Source organism: Protopterus annectens, chromosome 3.part1, assembly GCF_019279795.1.
Source record: "Protopterus annectens isolate FY-2018-M chromosome 3.part1, PAN1.0, whole genome shotgun sequence".
In the NCBI taxonomy this organism is placed as follows: domain Eukaryota; kingdom Metazoa; phylum Chordata; order Ceratodontiformes; family Protopteridae; genus Protopterus; species Protopterus annectens.
In genome coordinates this window covers 1,501,365,138-1,501,386,458 of record NC_056732.1, presented here as the reverse complement: position 1 = coordinate 1,501,386,458, position 21,321 = coordinate 1,501,365,138, and the positions used below count along the sequence as shown (strand labels likewise).

At 43.3% G+C, this 21,321-nt stretch overlaps 1 protein-coding gene across 1 annotated transcript in view; it reads right to left on the bottom strand.

Moving 5' to 3' along the window:
- Positions 1-21,321, bottom strand: part of ABCF2 (ATP binding cassette subfamily F member 2) — a 1,573,086-nt gene that overhangs the window by 962,649 nt on the left and 589,116 nt on the right. The window contains exon 10 of the mRNA XM_044067572.1: positions 10,051-10,146. Within this exon, the coding sequence (XP_043923507.1) occupies positions 10,051-10,146 (96 nt within the window). The remainder of the gene's footprint in view (positions 1-10,050; positions 10,147-21,321) is intronic.

Below are 21,321 nucleotides of genomic sequence, written 5' to 3'. Positions count from 1 at the left end.
GATTTAGCTTTGTCTTCCATCTTTTTTAAAACAACTTCTGCCTAATTACCAAACATACTGTCCTGCTATAAAGGAGCATCCAACAATTTAGCTTCAACATGATCAAGCAGATTTTGCTCCTTGAGCCAAGCATGCCTTCTCATCACAGATCCAGTTACGGCAGCCCTGCAAGAGTCCTCCAAGAAATCAAAACCACATTGCAAAGTATGCTTTCCAACTTGTTCAGCTGAATGTAATAAATCCTGTAACTATTTTCCATACAATCAGAAATAAACAATTTTCTGTTTCAGTAAGCCCATGACATGCTGTTGATATTTAAGCAAATGAAATTGACAGTTTAAAGCCCTGACTGCCAGGGTTACAGACGTATAAACCTTCTTACCCCTTCTATCCAGCGCCCTGGAGTCTATCAGAAGGGGTAGGATTCTTAGCAGTAGAAGCCTTAACACCCTTGGGACCCTGAGAAATAGTTTCAGGGTCAGCAGTAGGATTTTTGAAAAGAAACTTGTGGGAGTCAGGAACCCTGTAATATATGTCTGGCTTCTAGGAGCCAGAGGCAGGGAATCAAAAGCCATGCTGGATTCTGAGAAAACCAACAATGTCTAAAACGGGAGGTACAGCCAAAGGCCTATGCTGAGGAAGAAGAAAATCCCTAAGCCTCTTTTTGGATTCTGAAAATTCCTGACTCTCCCAATAAAAATGTTCCCTTAAGGTATGCAAAGTCTCTCCAAAAGAAAAATCCTCAGGAGGAGAAGCAGAAGGGATGGATTCTTCTGCATCAGAATCCTCATAAGGGGGGGGGGGGATAGAAAATTCCTGATCAGAAGAGGAACCAGAAGAAATTGAAACCTTATCTGAAGATTCATAATCAGTGCCTTGCCTAGGCCTCTTAGCAGGAGGGGGTTGGGAACCCCTGATCCAGGTAATTAAATCCTCATTTTGATCATCTGTTTTTTTAGGCATAGGGGCCTGAGCACGTGGCTCATGCATCGTTTTTTTTAGACATAGCAGTTGGTCTGCTCAGCGGCTCCAGACCCATCAACGGGAGAGACATCCGCGGGTTCAATACTTTATGAATCTCACGGCATACCGGACTCCGAATGGGTCTCGGTAGAGGCCTGCAACTCGAAAGTAGTGGGCATCAGGGGCTGCGAAAGCACCTCACTGAGTACTGGCTTAGGAGAAGCTTAGTCAGTTTTGGACCTTGACAGTCTTTTTCTTTGCGTTTTTTTTTTTTTTTTAATTCCAGTAGTCTGATTGCTAACAGACATTTCAGGATAGTTAAATCTTGAACCAAAGTATTTAGAAGCAAAAATATACAGACGCTTAATAGTGCGTTGGTTAAATTTAGCACAAAACCGACAACAAGGCACATTGTGGTTAGGGCCTAGGCAAGGAATACAGTACAAATGAAAATCCTTATGAGGTATTTGCTTCCCACAAGTAATACAATTAACTTTTACTGACATTGGTAAGGAGCAAGAAAAAGTTTCCCCAACGGGGTACTTAGCTTTAGTTTGAAGACTTCGGTTCTGAAACTCGAAAACGAAAATTTCAGGAGTCGGCCAACCGGCACTTGCGAACTACTACTGCTTCGGGCACCGCGCGGCAAGAAAAACCAATTAAAATGGCGTTGGCTGCATGTTTTATACCCCTGGCGACCTGGAAAAGGAGACAGCAACTGACGCAGTACCCAAGACTTTGTTATTCGGGCTGATTGAGGGCAACCTGCCAGCAGATTACCCAAATGTAATGACTGCAACAGTGAAACATGAACATCATCTTCAAACACTTGACTCGGTTTGGTTTTGTTAAAGTGACATCCTGCCTGTTGAACCTGGTGGACTTTGAGACTGTCATCAAAGCCCTGGATGAAACCACTGTCACTATACTCTATCATATAGACTACTCAGAGGCTACCTTGTGCCTTGCATACACATCTGATACTGCCTTAAAGGAAATGCTGCACATTTGTAAGTCAAATGGTGCACAATTCACTTGCTTTAGAGATCTTAACCTAGCATGCGACATCAACAGGACTTGCTGGAGACAGAGACAGAGAGACTTCTCCCAGAGATTGCCTCGCCTCAGTAATAAACTTCCAATACAGATTAAACAGAGACCCTCATTTAACCCTTTTTAAGCCCAACTTGGATGACTGGATGGGAAAACAAAAATTCACCCTAAGGGGTTTTCACCTGTATTCCTCTTGGCTAGGGACAGTCAGTGCCGATTTAGATCTGCTTATAACAAACCATATCTCTAGATCCTTAAGGGAACAACGGCTGAACTTGGTTTGGCTTTTAAGGGTCCTACGGCCATTAGCCTAGTAACCTCCTATGAACCTATGACACAAGCATCTGTTTGGTCTAGCTCTTGCTAGAGGATTTGATTAGCAGAATGGGATTTGGTAACTGCTCCAGTTAAAAATATGTGAATATGTATGGCACTGAAGCTCATCTTAGAGTGTGGCTAGCCAAATGTATACTAAATGTGGGAGAACACGACTCTTGTTTTGTGTATAGCAAACTTCCACCGTAACTAGTAGCACACTGCGGCAGATTAAGCACTGCGTGCAGACAGATGATCAGGCCTCCCAGACAACTTCTGGACTCAAGACATAGATGTCAATGCATTCGCCTCAAGAGGGAAGCTCAAGAGATTAATCTTAACTATGCTGACTACACAACAAAATGGCCACCATGGAAAAGACAGACTCAGTGCATGGAGCTTTAGCTGCCCTGATGTATTTCTGTTTTTATAAGGTAGTTGCTGTCTGGACAGAAAAAAAAATATTGTCCTATCAATGTCCATACAAGTCCAACTACTGTTGCTCACTGCAAATTTCATATCATATTTCAAAAATATTGTCCTATCAATGTCCATACAAGTCCAACTACTGTTGCTCACTGCAAATTTCATACCACCTCCAGTGACAAAAACCTTGTTCAACTGAAGGAAAAGTATGGTCAGATTCTTTGGGTTGACAAGCAAAGCAAACTTGGAAGTAATGATGCCCGCAACAAGGATCCAGCACATCTACAGAACATTTAAAAGTTAACAATGGTGAAATTACAAATCATCTTGACCAGATGCCTCTGAACCACTTGGATAGCTGCATGAGAAACTCAGGGTGGGCATTTCATTGTATAAATGAATAAAAAGGAAATTTCTCATTTACTGGTAGTTGGAGATAACCTAGCGAGACGTGTACACTACATTAGAAGGTAAAACTCCTTCCCTGGCACATGGACCTGAAAAATATTTCCAGCAATCAAGTTTTTACAGCTCTAGTCAGGCATTGCATGTGGACATTTACCCTTCACGGTATGCCACTGGCATTTTATTGGTGGATACGACTAATTACTTTTAAGCTGTTTCAAAGAGGAGACTACAACAAAACAGAAGCAACATAACATTAACGCTAACAGTACAGATTATGTTGCGTTTGTTAATCATGCCTGCAGTGCTAGTCGTGTGGGTTTGTCTTGCTTCATTAAAGCCAATGGCACTTAAAAGTTAAAACACAAAGTGTTTCTCTTCCATTGTAACTGAATACTGAAGTACTTGATGTGCAGTTGAATCAGTTGAATACAATGGGAGAAAATTACTTCAGCTGAAGAAATGAAAAAAAAACAGTCCCTCCCATTCTCAGTGCACGGCAGCTGTTGTCCAACATACAGGAACTCAGCAAAGTGACATGCACTTAATAGAATAATTTAGTCATCAGATAAAAAAGCTAAACTGATATGAAATTATGCATATGCTCTACTCAAAGTAAAATCAGCACAATGCTTAACCTGAAATCTGGTAGACTGGCACTCATGTCAGAAAGGGGGGGGATGGTAATTACTTTTAAGGCAAATAAATTTTAACTATACAATTTCTATATGACTGAATTAATAAAATTTCTCTCAAAGAGCTAATGATTTGTGGAATGTGAAGGGTAGAAACTCTGAGGGGAAAAAAGTTTTGATTCACTCCTAGCAGATCAGCCTAGGTTAGTTCTCATTGTCTGCAGACTGTAAATTAACACAAGTCTTGAAGTAATACTGGACTCTAATCTTACATTGCATACTTTATAGTTTCTTGCTGTCTGTATGCAAAGGACACTGAAGACAGAAAAGCTTTGTAAAATCTTAACATAACCATAGATGTCTCTCTCTTCCATGTTGCAGTATTCTGTATAGTTGGGTTTTCTCTTGCTACCCAAACGTTCGTCCAGTATACAAAAGTTTGCAGTCACTGTATGGTGCGTGAGACGTCCGAAATGGCTAGCAGAGCGTGGGCCATAAAAGTGACATCTGTGTGCAGCAGACTTCAGAACTTCTCTGCCACCAGTCAAACGTCAGGTGTTCCTGCCTTCCTGGCCATCGGATAATCGAGACACTAAGTAATCCTGTTGGGGAACCTTTTCTCAGTCATATGTTAGTGCTTGTTCAGGTCATCCAGAAATGGAAAATGTAAATGCAGCCATTCCCACACAGACGCCCACAAACTCTGCCTGTTCTGTTTAGGCAAATCTCACGACTGCAAGGCCTGCCCTATCTGCCAGGCCTTTGTACCGAAGACCTTAATTAGTAGACATCACGTGTTCAACCTGTATCTTAAGAACCAACGTCAAACAGCTAATGTTAGGTATGTAGGGACCCTTCTGACATGACTACCGAAATGCTGAGAAAAAAGTCCAAGACTGCAAGGCCTGCTACTGTCGCTACGTCTCTGCTGTCTGCTCATCCTGAGGCCAGCACTGGCCTGGATGAACGGTTGGGTTCTGCCGCCTTGGGCATAGTGAGTACCATATAAGAAGCCACAGAACCTAGTGCAGAAGGCACGACTACGGACGCCTTGTGGACGTCCGTCTCCAACGTCGAGTGGGAACCTAGGCTCTCAGCAGACCAGCCAGATCCCTCTACCCCATCGCAATCGTGCAGTACTAGGCCTTCTCCATTACAGATGCCCACTAAGCCTTCACTCATAAAGGAGAAGAGAAAGCATTCTTCTCCTGTCAGGGAAAGTCAACCAGTTTTGGCAGGCTTTCTCACAAAGCCTGTTTAATGCATTCATACCCTTGAAGCCTAGTGCTCCAGGGACCTCCACAATCCCTCCTTCAGTGCTGAGCCCTAGGCCTCAGATCCCTCACAGAACCTGATAGGTTTTACAAGGACCTGGAGACAGCTAAATTCTTGGCAAAGAATGTATTCCTGGCTAAGCCTCCAGCCTTTACCAGATGATTTTAAGGCTAAACTAGTTGATGCGCCTTTAGACAACTCGGCTCTATTTGGATCCAAGGTTTTAGACTCAAGTCCTTGCAACAAAAAGGTAAGGAGATGCACGATTTAAAGCATCTATTCATATCCCCAATTCCCAAGTTTCAAAGGAATTACACATCCAAGACCCAGTTTATCAGGAAGTATTCGGGTCCCGCTTCCTCTTCCAAACCAAGAAAAGCTCCCAGGAAACATTCCACTCCTGCCAGGGCTACTCCTACCAGCCAGAAGATGCCCTTTCAAGACAGGGCAGGTAGTGTGCGACTACCTGCCAAACTTGAATCCACACACCCCCAACCCTCTCTCCTTACGTCTCTGTGTCCAAGCATAGAAATGCATCACTTCAGACAAGTGAGTACTTTCAGTAATAAAACACTGGTACTTAATGACCTGGATCACCCTCCCAAAGCGAAGGGGGGTTGCCCAGCCCCCCCCAAAAAACAGCTCCACTTTCTACAACCAGTAGTGGACAGACTTATGGACTAAGGCACTATCCACCTTGTCCCACAGTCTGCTATGGCAAAAGGCTTTTATTCCAGAATCGTTCTAGTACCAAGGAAAGATGGGCCCTGGAGGCCAATTCTAGGTCTCTCATATCTGAATCTCTTCCTGCACGTACCCACATTCAGGATGCTTACTCTTCCAACTCTCTTCCCTCTAATCCTCCCTCAAGGCTTCATGGCCACCTCAAGGATGTCCATCTCCAAATCCCCATAAGGCCCAGCTTCAGGAGGTTCCTTTGGTTTTCATTGGCCTCCTCTCACTATCCGTTCTCAGCCTTGCCCTTTGGTCTGTCCACAGCACCCAGAGTCTTCAAATGTCTGGCTTCAGTGACTGCCTTTTGTAAGACTCAAGGGATCCAAATCTTCCCTTATCTGGACGACCTACTCTTCCGGGCAGACTGCAGACAGTCCCTCCTGCTCCACTTGCAGAAAACCATTGCCCTCCTGCAGTCCCCTAGGGTCTCAGATAAATTACCCAAGATCTTATCTGGACCCCACCCAGGACATAGTGTTCCTAGGGTGTAGAATTTGGACACACATGAAAGTCTTACTTACATCCCAAAAGGTGGAGAGCCTGACCCAATACCTACTTTTGGTACTTCAAACCAAGGAAATGACTGCAAGACAATACCTCAGATTCCTGGGCTACATGGCTTCCACTGTACTTATGCTGCCTTTAGCAAGACTTCACATGAGGAAACTACAGTGGTACCTCAGGTCTGTTTGGATGCAGCACCCCCACCCCCTAGAGTACAGGGTGCCCTCTTGCTCTCTCTGAAACAGGAGATCCATTGGTGGCTGACCCAGGTAGAGCTTGACCCGGGCCTTTCCTTCCAACCCACTCCACCAACACAGGTAATGTACACACATGCCTCAGACCTCACTTGGGAAGCTACTCTGGGGCTCCTAAAAGTGCAGGGAGTTTGGCCAGAACTACACAGGAAAGAACACATCAGTGTAGGGGGAAATGAGAGCAATACTACTGGCCTTGAAAGCTTTTCAACCCGGGCTCCAACAGGGACTCCTTAAGCTTTTCAGACAATACCACAGTACTGTGGTATCTCAACAAGCAGGGGGAAACCAGATCCTACTTTGCAGAATAGCTCTCCTTGAGCGAGAACTGGCCACCAGTCAGGGAGTTACTCTTCAGGCAACATATATCCCTTCCCAACAGAACTTCCAGGCAGATTCCCTCAGCAAGTCCATGACAATGTCCCACAAATGGAGGTTTCTCAGGGACGTTGTGGGTACACCTCAAATAGACCTGTTTGCCTCCACCATAAACAGACAACTTCCCGCCTCCTGCACCAGACTGACAGAATCTCTGGCTATGGCAACAGATGCCTTCTCAATCTCCTGGAAAGGGATGTTTCTCTGTGCATCCCTTCCCCCTTGTTCAGAAAGTCCTGCTCATGATCCAGCAGGACAAGCCAGAAATCATGCTGGTGGCTTCCTTTTGACCAAGACAGCACTGGTTCCCCCTCCTGCAATTAGCCAAGGACAAACATCACAAGTTACCCCTCAGAGTGGACCTTCTCACACAGGACAAGAGAACACAAATCCACCCACAGTGGCAATCTTTTCACCTCACCTTGGCACTTTTACAACAGGAAAACCCAAATGTACAGAATACTGCAACATGTGAAAAGAAGGACATCAGCTATCTTTGAAATGTTGCATACACATCCAATTTCTTTCATCTGCATTTCTGCATGGACAAATTAAAATGCTGGCAGTTATTACACTATCTGGTGCTGTGGTCTTCCCCAAGCAATACAGGCAAATGCCACTGTGGGTCTTGGGTTAGGATCTAGAAGCCCAAGTCACATTCTAAAGTCTACTTCTTTATGAGCATCACATAATGGAACTTCAACATACATCAGTACCACTACCAGTTGTGGGAGTGGCCCATGGGTAAACATACTATCCTACATCAATGTAAGATATCATGGCATGTGCCAGAAAAATGCATGCACTAAAGCACCAAAATGAGAGGAAGTGACACATAAGTATCAAAACGACACAGAAAAAAAAAAACAAAATAGACCAGGCAGAAGAGGGAATATCAACTGATCTGCATAAAAAGCCTCCCAATATCAGCCATGCAATTCTTTTCTAAAGTGGTACTTAAGTGATATAGTAAGCCTATACTCATGCTAGTGATCCTTTGCAATTTAAAACAAGAACACTAGGTAGACTATTTATTTTCAAAGTTTCTAAATATAAATTAAGGTGGCAGAGAATCTCATTCATTTTGTTACAAAATGATATATTAGTAATGACGATAAAACAGCATATAGAGCTATAGAGATATAGAGATGAGGTGGAGCAACTGATTACCTGGTGTGGAAACAACAGCTTAGCAGTAAATGTGAACAAGAAGAGGGATGATTGTAGGCTACAGGAAAAATCGCAAGGAACATTCTCCCCTCACCATTAATGGAGAAACCATGGAAAGTGAAGCACAAAGTTTCTGGGAGTGCAGATTGACGAAGACTTGTCTTGGAAGACAAATACAAATGCCATAGTCAAAAAAATTGCACCAGAGTGCACTTTTTAAGAAGGCTGAGGAGAGCGAATCTCCCATCAACAGCTCTCACTACCTTCTACAGAGGTACTAGACAAAGCTCTCACTACCTTCTACAGAGGTGCTAGAGAAAGCATCCTGACGAACAACCTCATAGTATGGTATGGAAGATGCTCTACCTCTGAGTGCAAATACCTCCAGAGAGTGGTGAAGGCAGCCAAGAGGATCATTAAGAACACATATCTACTTGTCCAGATGTCTCAGCAGGGCCAGAGAAATACTTAGACTGCACTCACCCTGCTTACAGACTTGTTCCTGCATCTATCATCTGGAAAGCGCTTGCGAAGCATATGTTGCAGAACTACAAAATTCAGGAACAGCTTCTTCCCTAATGTCATCAGGCTGCTGAACTCTAGTAGCCACTGCACTCCATGATATCCACCTGGTACAGTAGAAACGGTCTCAAACTGTGCATTAAACTGGTTACCAGTCTCATCCAATACTTAGTGCAATATTCAACATGGCTGTAACTTATAGGCCCATCTATGGCAGTAGCAATGTAGTAAAATCTCTTTCAGTGCAATACATGTTGCGAATTTGTAAATTAACCATAGTGCAATACTTTGTGTTCACAGTACAATACTCAAATGTCTCTTTCTGTGCAAGGATTAACAATACCTATGCAATACTAACATCTCATGCAAGTAAGTGCTCATTTTGAAAAGTGTTAAAATGTGTTTTTAATTATGTGCAATATTAGTCTGCCTGCATGTCTGCGATGTAACAGCTAGGTGTTATGTGTGTAAATGTCTGTGAAAACAGTCTATATATTGTCTGCACATAGAGTCCAGAGAAATGGAATTTTGTTCACTTTTTGCACTTTTGTGATTTCTGAATGACTAAGTTTATTTTGACTTTTAATCTAGCTTTTTTTAATGGAAAATTATACAATTGGCAATGCAACAGCTAGCCAGGGAGCTCAGGCACAACATTAGAGTTTACATTTCACCACCAGCTACACAGCTGCCAAGATGAACAGAGGAAGCCGGATAGCAAAAGTAAAATAGATGTACCAGTTTAAGGACAGAAAAAAAAATAAGCTGCTATACAACAGCCATAAGAATGCAGAACAACATTACAAAATACAATTAAAGCCTAACATTCCACAATCCTAATTATAGAAGCCGTGGTGGTGCATTGTCGCCTCACAGCAAGTGGTTCTCCCGTTCGATTCTCGGCTGGAGTGCCTTCTGTGTGGAGTCTGCATGTCCTCCCCACAGAGTGGCATTTGAAAGACATGCGTGAATGGGTGTGCCTTCGTTGAATGTTGGGCGTCGAGCTGGCACCTTGGCACTGTAAAAATCTACTGCCAATCATTAGCGGATCGGAGTTCCGCTGTGGCGACCCTTAACCGGGAAAAGCTGAAAGAACAAAAATTCTACACTCCTAATTCTTGCACATCTTAAGATCATGTATTTTACTAGCATTCTATCTGTTTTACAACCAGGGAAACAGATGACCTAGGTTTCATTTACCATGGTTAGCTTAAATCAACAGGACAATGGTAGAAGCATCTGCTATCTCTGTAGTTGAGCTACAAAAGTAATTAATAAACAGTCAAAATAAGCAAATGCCATCACAGTGCAAAGCTAACCACATATTCAAATTATATAAAAATGGGGAATAAAGTCTCAGTGGATAACTGTCCAGGCACTGCACTGTCGAATTACTGCCTGCTCTGTGATTTTACCTTCATATGTGCAATCTGGTCCTGTTCCCAGTGGAAGCGCTTCATTTGATTTTCCTCCAGTTCTATTCTTGTTTTGACATACTGATCATAATTGCCCTGAAACAAGTAGTACAAACAGGGTTAATTTCCAAGTATCACCATTCTGCACAAAACAGTCACATTGCTGGCCAAAGTATAGGTGTGAACAAGTTTACACAGCTCAGAAAACAATTAAACATGTAACCTGTAATTAACAGGATCTGAAAGATTTTTTATTATCTGTTATCCAGGTTAGTGGGCAGGTCTCTCTCAAACCTTTTTAGCCACAATGCTTAGCACAATAAAACAATATATTGCATAGTGACAAGATGGAATAGACAAGTAACCAGCAAACTTTTGGAGAACTAAGAAACCAGAGCAGACAACTGGAGAAAGTACAGTTGTGTCTACTTACCATAAATGTAAATGTGTCTTCACTGTTGCAACAACTCCCTGTGGTTTCCTGCTGTAGAAACCATGCCTGAATACCAAAGTATTTTTCACCTCCACTGTCACTTTATAACAGGTTGCAGGCCAGCACCATCTTCTCAGGTCTCTCTTGCCCCATCCCCCACAGGATGGACCAGGCGCTGTTTGTGGGGAGTCAGAAGTGGATGAAGCTGTTAAGGAACAGTTTTGTCATATGCTTACAAAACAAGAGGTGGCTGCATGAAAGACAGGCAGATATGGCAGCAGAAGCGTTAGTTTTAATGGAGGAATAAGACGGGCCTTTTATAAAGGGTTCAGCCAAGTAAGAGGACCAAGGACAGTTTTACTGACAAACTTTACTGGTCCTTGGCATGGCACCATACAGAAAATCTCTTCCCATTTTGAGATGCACAGTTTCCTCATACTAGCCTCTTTCAGAATGGTTATGATGTCCTACTATAAAAGCTTTCCCTGAGGAATAAGGGCCAAATCATTCATGTTGTTAGCCTTACGATGATCAAGCTGGGGTGTACAGTGGCTACCCTGTTCTGTGTCAACAGGTCCACCTTTTGCAGAAGCACTCAAGTCCAGTCTCCTCATGTTGTACAGCAAAGGAGCAAAGTGTGTGATTACCACCTTTGGCCCTTCCTCCTTGATTTTTATTAACCTAAAGATTGGAAGTATAGGAGGGAAGACAAAGATACTGGTGGGAAGAAGGCATCCATCCTTCAGGTCTTGATGTCTGCAGCCCTTTTTCAATATTTCTTTAGTTGCCCATGTCTTTGTGGGTAAAAAGGGCTACTTCTGGTAAACTCCTTTATGCAAGTCTTGTGACAATATCCCTGCAAAGTATCCATTCATGTGGGTCCGGTACTGATCTACTCAGGTAGGTCTGCCCAACTGTTGCTCTCTCCTGGCAGGTAGTGTGTTATGTGCAATCCAGTTTTTTTGTGCTGCTTCCCATAGCTGCATGGCAGGATGGCAGAAATAAGAGTGTGTACCCACTTGTTTGCTCACGCATCACATCATTGTGGTGTCTGGTATCAAAAAGAATACCTAGATTCCACATTTTTGTTAATACAATCGTACCCCTAAACACTGCTACATTTCTTTCTGAATGTTGTAACCTTGGGAGATTTTTTTTTTTTGGTTCTGTTGAATCTTCTCTCACTGGCCTTATAACTGAAGGTTGCTCGAGAGTCTCATGCTAGGTCTGAAGCACAGGTCATGACTATTTTCTGAATGGCACTAAAAAGGAACTTCCTTTTTAAAGACAGGCCTCTATCAGCCATAGGATAACTTTTTTCAAATGAGAAAGTTCATCTGGTTACCACCAACATACATTTTTCAGATACTATTGCATTTTCTTCATGTGTAGTTTGGTAAGGGGAATCATTAAGATGCAGGAGGCCATAAGCATCTATCTAGCTGTCACAGACACCTAATGAAGCAAGGACTGGAAACACTGGATCAATAAGTCTACCTTCGCTTGTAGTAGGAAGTCCATCGGCTGATTTGTGTAGAAGGGGTCCTAAGAAAACTAACCTCTGAAAGGGGACAAATTTCACTTCTTTAAATTGAGGGTAAACTCAAGTTTGAGAAGCTGTCCTTGGTAAGGTGAAAAAATGCTTCCAGTTCCTTCACAAATTGTTGTACCTGAAATTAGGCAATCAATGAGAGGTAAATTTGGACACTTGTCCTGCATGCAACTGTTGGGGCTAGACATTTCGTAGACTGGGGGAGCAATAGACACCCAAGGGGCAAAGCACAGAACTGATGATGCTTAAAGTGGAAGTACCTCCTGTGATTTCTTCCTATGGGGGAAATGGAGAGGAGCATCATTTAGATCTACACTGACCATATAAAGCTTGGGGAGAAAAGCATGCACAGGAGTTTTTGAAGAGTTAACATTCTGAATTTGGGATTCTCATAAGTCATGAAAAGTCTGGTATTGGTCTCCAGGTACTTTCTTTCCTTGGTACTAGGAAAATTCTTGATTATCCTGTGCTCCTTTCTTCTATGGACACCTGTTCTGTGGGGCCTTGGCCCAGTAAAGCATTGATATGCAGCTCATTCTCTCTTGAATTGACCTTTTGGAAATTAACGGAATGCCTGCAAACTATAGTCTTGACTTTATGATTTGAATGACCCATTTGCCCTCTGCAATATTTACCTAGTTTTGAAGCTGGGTAAGGGATGGGATTGGTGTGGGACCTGGCTGAGTTTTTTCCCTGCTGGGCCTTTGGTATCAAGACCAGTGAAGGCTGAATCCATGATCCGCTTGCCATCTTTGTTGTCTATCCCTCCTAGCCTTCATTCCTCACTGTTAGGCGCTGGGTTTGTGGGGGCCAGAAGGGGATGAAGCTGTTAAGGAACCGTTTTGTCATAGACTTACAAAACAAGAGGTAGCTGCATGAAAAGACAGGCAGATATGACAGCAGAAGCTTCATTTTTAATGGCGGAACAAGACAGGCCTTTTATAAAGAGCTCAGCCAAGTAAGAGGACCTCAGTGTCTGAACCTGCAAGAAGTCCTTTACAGTCTGTAGGAACTTAACCTTGCCTTCCAGTTTCTTAACAGTTAGTCCATACAGAAAATCTTTGTCAAAGGCAGCATCCATGATTTTAGATTTAACATTCAGAAATAACTGTTCTCTTAACCAAGCATGCCTGATAACTGCCCCAGAAAAAGCTGCCCGTTAGATGCCTCTAAAGCATCAAAGCAATAATGCAAAGCTCTGCAATTCAAGGGCAAGTGCTGCCAAGATCTAAATTCCTTGGTGAAAGCTCTATCCTCCATCCACTTGAACTTTCCGTAAAATTCAGGACATTTTCCTGAACCGATTGAACAATATGGAACTAGCAACTAAAAGCTCTCATGGTCAGAGAGGCAGAAGAATAAACATTATTGCTAAAGCCATCCACAGTCCTACCCTCTTTCCCAGTATACACTACCTTTAGCTCCCCTGGGGTCTGAAGACACCATCTTGGGATCTGCCACTGGGTTCATAAACAGGTGTTTGAGAGACTCCAGTACCCTAGAAAAACCTTCTGACTTTCTAGAAGAAAATGGCTGGGAGTTAGGCTACAGTGAAGAATCAAGAATAACATTATCCACAACTTCAGACAGCAGGAATGTCTTGAGGTTTGTACTTAGGAAGCCTAAGAAATTCGCCAACACTTGTTAATTTAGGGGGTGGGGTAATTCTTAGCCCTCCAGTTCAGGAACTCCCTCATTCTATGGACAGTCTCCCCAAGAATAAAATCAACTGCTGAGGCTGAATCAAGACTCCTCAGGCTGAATCAAGACTCCTCTGACTGTGAAACAGCATATGAACCAAAAGAAATCTGGTCAACATGTGCCAACCCACCCTCAGTCATAATCGCTTGACTCCTGGAAGAATGTTCCCCTTTCCTTTTGGTAGAAGGATTTTGTAGCAGGTGTCCTGCTATGGCTACACTGTCTTAATCCCTCAATATCCCCAAGATTCTCAGCCAACCTGTCCCAGAAGACCTAGGCTAAGGCAAGTTGGATACAGTTGCCTATACTTTGGCCTTGAGTCTGGCCTCAATGTACAGGGCAGCTGTGGCCAGGTTATCTGAAGCTTCCTCTCTCAAATGGGGGATTACACCCACACCTTCAGTAGTCTTGGAACAGGAATCAGAAGCTGGAACCTGCACAGCAATCCTAGATCCATCCAGTATACCAAGTCATTTAACCCATGTGGTAATCAAGGAGACTGATGATATACTGGACTCCAAAATGGAGTCCATAGAGGCCTTGGTCATACATTCCATTAGTGGAGGGGACTGCAAAAGAGAGTCATCTTTAAACAATCACAAACTTGTGTGGACTGACCAATACCAATCGGGTGTCATTGACAACCCTAACTTGTTGTGGATGCATCTGTGAAGAAAATGAAACCACTCATCTGTGTTAGCTTGTCTGACAGGAGATGTGCATATTCTTAGAAAAACTTGTATTGTATGCCAACATGCCTAATTGTGAAAATGTAAAGTTTTTTAAATGTTAAGCATTTCCCTGTTTATACAGAATCTTGAGAGAATCTGTCAGCATTTTGATGCATATCTAACTGTGCATGTTTGAGGGGAACATTCTGAAGTACTCTGGAAAATCAGCTGAACAGTGAGCGATGTCATTAGAATGTTCCTGGTTGATATGTGATTAAACAGCTGATTAGACAGGAAAAAAGAGCTTTTTCCAAATAGATGACTTAATTTTTCAAAGCAAGACTGCAGTTTGTCAGGCGCTGAGCAGTTGAAGTAGTCGGTGACAGTGCTATACAGTCAGTGGACACCCATGAAAGAAAACTCACCAAAAACTAAGTCTGCCTTTTGCCTTGCTGTTGTGTGTTTAATTAGATTGGGGACATGATTCTTTATCTTAATAACTAAGCTTTCCTAATCTAACTAGAGTTATTTTTCTAGAATAATGGACTCCTATCCTACAGTTTAATTTTACATTTCTGGTGATTGAAATCTGGTGTTTATTTAAAGTTATTTACATTCTTGTGATAATTTTAATTAAATGATTTTCACTACTTTACATCGTGGCTGGAAATCAGTGCTTTTCTTTGCAGATTAGTGTGTTTATAACTATGATACTCCTCAGGTCACCTCGAAGGCCTGGCTGTTCTGGTCATAGCCAACAGTTATTTTTGATATTTAATTTTCACAACTGGACACCTCTTTAGAAGGTCATGAAGATGTTCCGATTGGTGGCAGTATTACCATATTATTTTGGGGAAGGAACACAATTGGAAATCTGTGTCAGGCTTTCCTAAAAATGTTCGGATGTGTGAAATTTAAATTTACTTTGAGTGCATCAGAGGTCTTAAACTGGGACACATTTCTCTGAAGTGTTCAGAAAAAAAAACATTTGGGGTGGGCAAAGGTATACAGTCCATTCTCAAGAAAATATAGCATGTTCCTGTTGTGCTCTTAGGGGAAAATTGTGAAATGTTACTTCGGTTTAAGTGACAGTCTCATATTGGAGTTAGTAGTGAGGACTGAAGCACCTTAGTTACTGACCCTGGATAGTAAGGAACGTCACTTAATTGTTGGCAGTCTGGTGGGATATAACCAGATATCACAGCATCTTATGAAGTGGTTCGAATGAAGCTTGACCACCAAATGCCACAGTGCATACGGGCTCCTGACACTCCCTTTGTCCAAGTCTAATGATTCTGGCTTGCACTTAATTGTTCTGGAATTAAAGTAGGCACACTCAGGATAGTGAGGCATGTCATGCTTTGTACACATGCAAAAATAAATCAGTGTGCAAGTTCTGGTGAGAAATTTATTTCCCCTCACTGTGTCTTGACAATTGACAACACAGTAGTCAAAGAAAACAAATCCCCAACAGGGAACTTAACTTTAGTGGAGTTCTAAACACTACCTTCTGACCAACCAACACCATAATGGATCTGTATCGGACTTTAATGTCAAGAACGAACTAAGAAAATGGTGCAGGCCATAGACCCTTATACCCTTGATGGTGGGGATGGCCTGCCGGGCCTGGAGGAGGGAAAAACTTCTCACTATTTGGGCCAGACACCACAAGTGTTACTACTGCAACAGTGAAATACAAGGATTAGATTTCTATGTAAACAAGGGTGAGTCGGTATGAACTAAACCCACGAAAAGCTGTGAAACAAGACTTTTCAGCCAATGTGTTCTCGAAGACACCACTGCTGACTAATACTAAAATTCCAGTCAGTTACCTGTCTGTCAATATTTAGACACACCCTTCTCTCCACTTAAGTTTAAACAGTCTCCTCCTGGGGGCATTCCACAGAGGAGAGAGGAAACCGAAGGATTCAGCAAAGGCAGACAGCCTTTCCAACAAAAGACGGTGAATGAATCAGCTGCACAACATGCACACAGATTTTATTTTTTTTAAAGAAGGTACATCACCTCCTCTTCCTTGACACTACCTCAAAGGCTACTTTTTTTGAAAAATGTGTTGAGGTTGTTTAAAGGATAAGTTAGTCCAAAAGGACACTTTCATTCATAAGCTTAGTTGCATACAATACAGATACTAAATGAAATACAACAAATGTATTAAAAAAGCAGTAAAATGCAACAGAATAATGCAGTAGCTATGCACAAATATGAATACAGAGTACACCACAATTACTAGTTCACAGGTTTATAGCCTTATGAACAAGCTTACTACCAAGTGTCCTTCAAGAAGCAGGGCTGCTACTACAAAAACATATTGCCACCCATATACATAGCAAGTTTTTTGAAATTGTTACTAACTACGTTCTTCCAAAGTATGGGCAGTTAAATAAAGAATGCAGATCTTCATAGTAATGTTAGTTTTTTAATGTGTAATTAAAACACCTTGTGTTAGCTCCACATTGAATACTCATCAGAAGAGAAACAGGTGCTCCAGTACTTATTAGTAAGTCACTGCTTAATCTGAGGATTTACTCAGAAGTAAACTCTCAACCTTTTCACCCGAATTGTGTTTAACACTGGAGAAGGCAATGTTAGATGCAATGCCTGGGCAAGTTAATAAGGTGTTACAGGCAAAATTTCTCTTTCTGACTATGCATGACTTTGCATGCCATACAGGCAACACCATGATCCTAGCTACCCCTAACAAAGTACAGTTCTGCAAGTCCTACTAACTTGTAAAAGTAAATGTTTGAATAACTTAAGCATTTTGGGTTATCTGCCATGGTACCCCAGTACTGGCCAGTTTTCAAAAGCTCAGGCTCCCCTCACCCTTCCTGTGACAGCTGATTGGCTGAGCACAGCCTGAGGGTGAAGCCTTCAGCTATAATATGAAGTACGTTCAGGTTTTTTACCTTTCACAAATGAGTGGAAAGTTAGTCATAACTACAACAATGATGAGCTATAATTTCCTCTGAAGGTCTAAGTACTCAGGTGCTAGAAACTTTTAGTTATGTACTCACCATAACTTCAGATGTTTGGGATCCATCTCGCCTACATTCTGAATGATGGGTTGAAGCCGATCCTCGGCCGACCTCGACTATGCCAAAAGAGCGAAGTCTCTTATTCTTATTGGCTGAGCTATACTATATCACCACCACCACCATCAGTCCCCAGATCTAGTTCTTACATGCACCACACACATGCATACCCTGCTTATATAATATCGCCAACAGAAATAAAAATAAAAATAAACAAAACTCAACTTGATCTCTGCTTCTGATCTGCAAGGCAGGGGGAAATAGGAGGGGGTGAAGGAATAAATGAGGATGGATCCCAAACATCAGTTATGGTGTTAGTACAAGTATAAAGATGTTATGTGATCCCTAGCATTCCTACATTCTGAATCGACAGGGACAGCTCCCCCTGACCCCTGAGGGGGGCTGAAAACAACCCTGAGGAACCGTGCGTGGAACCAAATGAAGCCTTTCCTTGCATTGCCACATTAAATTTGAGGAAATGGCGGAAAGTTAAGTAGTTGGTTTATGGCAGTATTTCGAACAAAAGCTGAAATAAAGAGCTTGAAAAGAAAAGAAAGCTAGCTAGCATAGATGATGGATGAATGATGAGATATAGAAGATGCAAGAAGAAGAATAGGCTAAAGATAGGCCTGAGTGAGACTGATCCATTTTGAGATTGTTTTTTTTTGTTTTGTGATGGTTTGGCCCATTATCTGGACTCAAACACAAAGACTGACTTGAACTCACGCGAAGTTAATGTCCTGTCAAATTGCCTGTAAGTGCCTGTGAACATCGTCAATTTAGAGAATTTGGAGAGAAAATTGGTAGAATTTTGGAAGTTCTAGAGATTGTTGAAGAGAGAAGGACTTTGAAACTAGAGCAGACCTTTGGGACAAAAGGAGGATTCTTTTCGGAAAATCAGATATAGATATGGTAATATGGTAGATGAAAATTTTATATTTACAACTGATAGCTAGCGCTTGTGAAGCTCTGAATGCTTCTTATAGCCACCATGAACTATTTTTAATGATAGGTACAGCAAGCAAGTTGTAAAGATTTCAAAACCAAGAAAATCAAGATCCCACGGAGTCTCAATGGCACTTGGTACTCTTAACCGGAACAACTGGGTAGCTGGCAATGACTGCACCTCATCACCTAAGGAATTTTAAGATACTGTCAATTTAGATCAATGCTCATGTTTAAAGGATCTTAGTTGAAGTAGAAATAGACTTGAGACAGAAGATCCCTGATTAAATAGGGATGTTAAGAATTTCAAAACCTCTGGGACAGGAGCAGTGATAGGTCTAAACCCTGGAGTTGGAGATAGATAGCAAACCTTTCCACTTGTCTAGAATGCATTTGTTAGTGGTGGGTTTGTGGGTGGTTTGTTTGTGGTGGGCTCTTCCGCGTGTGAACAAAATGTGGTCGACAGTGGAGTGGTGGAGGTGTGAAGAAACAACTAAGATTTTGAGGATTGCCAAGCCATTCTCCACATGGATTGGAAAATCCGGGATCAGGTCTAAGGTCCACGGATCGTCCTGCATGCTTTTTTTCAGGTAAGGAAACCATAAGAGACAGGCCAGTATGGGGCAATCAGAATCATTGAAGACCTTAGCTGGTAAGGGGCATAAGACCTTTGGAAGAGAGTGGGGAATCCTTTGGCATAGCAAACCCTGTTGGAAAAGGGTAAAGCAACCCTGTTGGCCAGGGTTGTGCTAGAGTTGTGCTGTGAGGAGAGGCACAGTTTGTCTGATGTGGAGAACCTTGAAGGAAGCTTGGCACTTGAGGTGGCCCTTTTAGAGACCATTAGGTGCCAGCTGCACTCCCCATTTGTTTGGACTGAGACATGACGAGAGGGAATTTAGGCTGAATTAGAGTGATTGTCCAGAATTGTAGTGCCTCTCTCCAGTCGGTTCCCGTTTCTCGGGATGTCAATACCAAGGAAGTGTTGGCCCACGTAGCCCACCTCAATGCCTCTCACCAAACCACCGACATCTGGTCTTCTGATACCAAATCTGATGACCTGTTGTCTCCAAACTTGGTGTGACAAGCCCTGAGGAAGGAAGCCAGGTAAGGGTAAGGCCCTGAGGAAGAAGTAGGGATAGAAGTGCTGCCACGCTGATCAACGAGCTGATCACGACCATTGAGCCAGGAATCATTTGGCCCAGGCAATCCCCTGCCAGAACAACTGAACCCACCTACAGGGGGAGGCATCTGTGCGTCAGGAAGAAAGGGTGGAGAGAGTGAAGGTCCTTTGTTGATTGATCCAGGAAGATGTTTGAAGGGATGCGCAGCAGAATGCATTGATGATGATGAATGATGTGTCAAGATTGAGGAAAGGACTTGAAATAAGATATGAGTTGATAAGAGCCACTGAAGAATCCTCATGTGTAACCTTGCTAGAGGAACTAAAAGTAGCCTAAGCCTGTGAGACCATCCTGGCTCAGGCTTCTGCTGGCTGAGACTAGGGATCAGAGATTGGTGCTGGCCCTGGGCCTGGGGGAACTTCTCAGTTTGACGGGCTGAAAGAACACATTAGTCTTGGGCAAATCCGCGCCCTTATACTGAGAGGGCTGAGAGAAGACAGACTTTGACCAAGGGAGGTGCTGTGTATCCCAGGGAAACACTTGGTGGATGGGTGTTGGTAGGATGGTTGTAGCCCGGTGGTGGGAGGGTGGAGCCAGTCAGGAGCCAGTCGGAAACACTGGGAACTACCAGGACTCAGGTGAGCCACCACTACTGTCACTAACTTGGAACACTTGGTGAACACGGAGGTGAGGCCAAAGTGCAGATGAGAGCAGAGATGCTCTGTGAAGTTGACTGGCTCCTCAGGCTGGGCTCCTTCTGGGCCTCCCATGTGAATGTATGTGTATGACATCCCCCTGACTTAGAGCGAGGATCCCCACAAAACATCCCAATCCTTCAACGGAGGGATTGCAATCTGGTGTTTCTTTTGGTGGCAAGACGGGACCACCTGGTTCTGGAGTGAATTCCATCAATGTTGGTCCCCTGTCTGACTGTCTGCTTGGATCCTGGCTTTCTTCAAGAATTCTCTGATTGGATTTGCTCCAAGTTGACTGTCGGATTGAGGTATTTGTGCCTTGCCATGAGGGGGTTCTCCTGCTTTGGGGGTGGTGTTTATCCGTCTGTCCGGAGACTTTGAGGATTTCGATTGGAATGGGTTCCCTGAGGATGGTCTAAATCCTGGGGCTGTTAAAAGTCTTTTCGCCCAGTCTCCTAGGCTGGAGGTTTTTGGCACCAAGGTGCTTGTCTCAGCACAGCCGAGCCGGGCAGGAAAAGCCGTGCCGGGCAGGCTAAAGTCTGCCTGGGAAGGACTCCCAACTTCTCAATTTCCCTCATGCTCTCTGCCTGGCGAGACCTGCCTCAAGGCCTCACTGAGAAAAGACGGGCATCTTCCTTCCCGCCTCTTCGGCCTGTCTGAGAAAAAAACCTGCTGGGATTTCCTCTTGGCCTTTTCCTCCTTCAGGAGGCGAACTCAGCCCCTCTTGAACTTAACGGGCAGGGAGGAGTCTTGAGCCTTAAGGGTAGAGCTCACCTGGGTTCCCTCGCTGGCCGGCCTCCAGAGTGTCTTTCCCCATGGATCCAAGGCCTGAATGAGGAGAAACACTAGCTCTGCCAGCTTAGCCCACCCTCCATTCAACTGGTGACAGGCGAGTTAAGGCCTGTCTCGTAAGCATATCCAACCTGAGCCTAGCGAGATATAGCACTCAATTGAGAATAGCTGGGCCGGGTTAGCACAGTAGGTAGCTGAGCCAACTGAGAACCGCAACCTTGCCGAAGCGATGGAGAATGTTAGGAGAAAGGCTGAGACCCCAAAGGCAAGGAGTTCTGAAGCCAACCAGCGCCTGTTCTCCCTCCTGC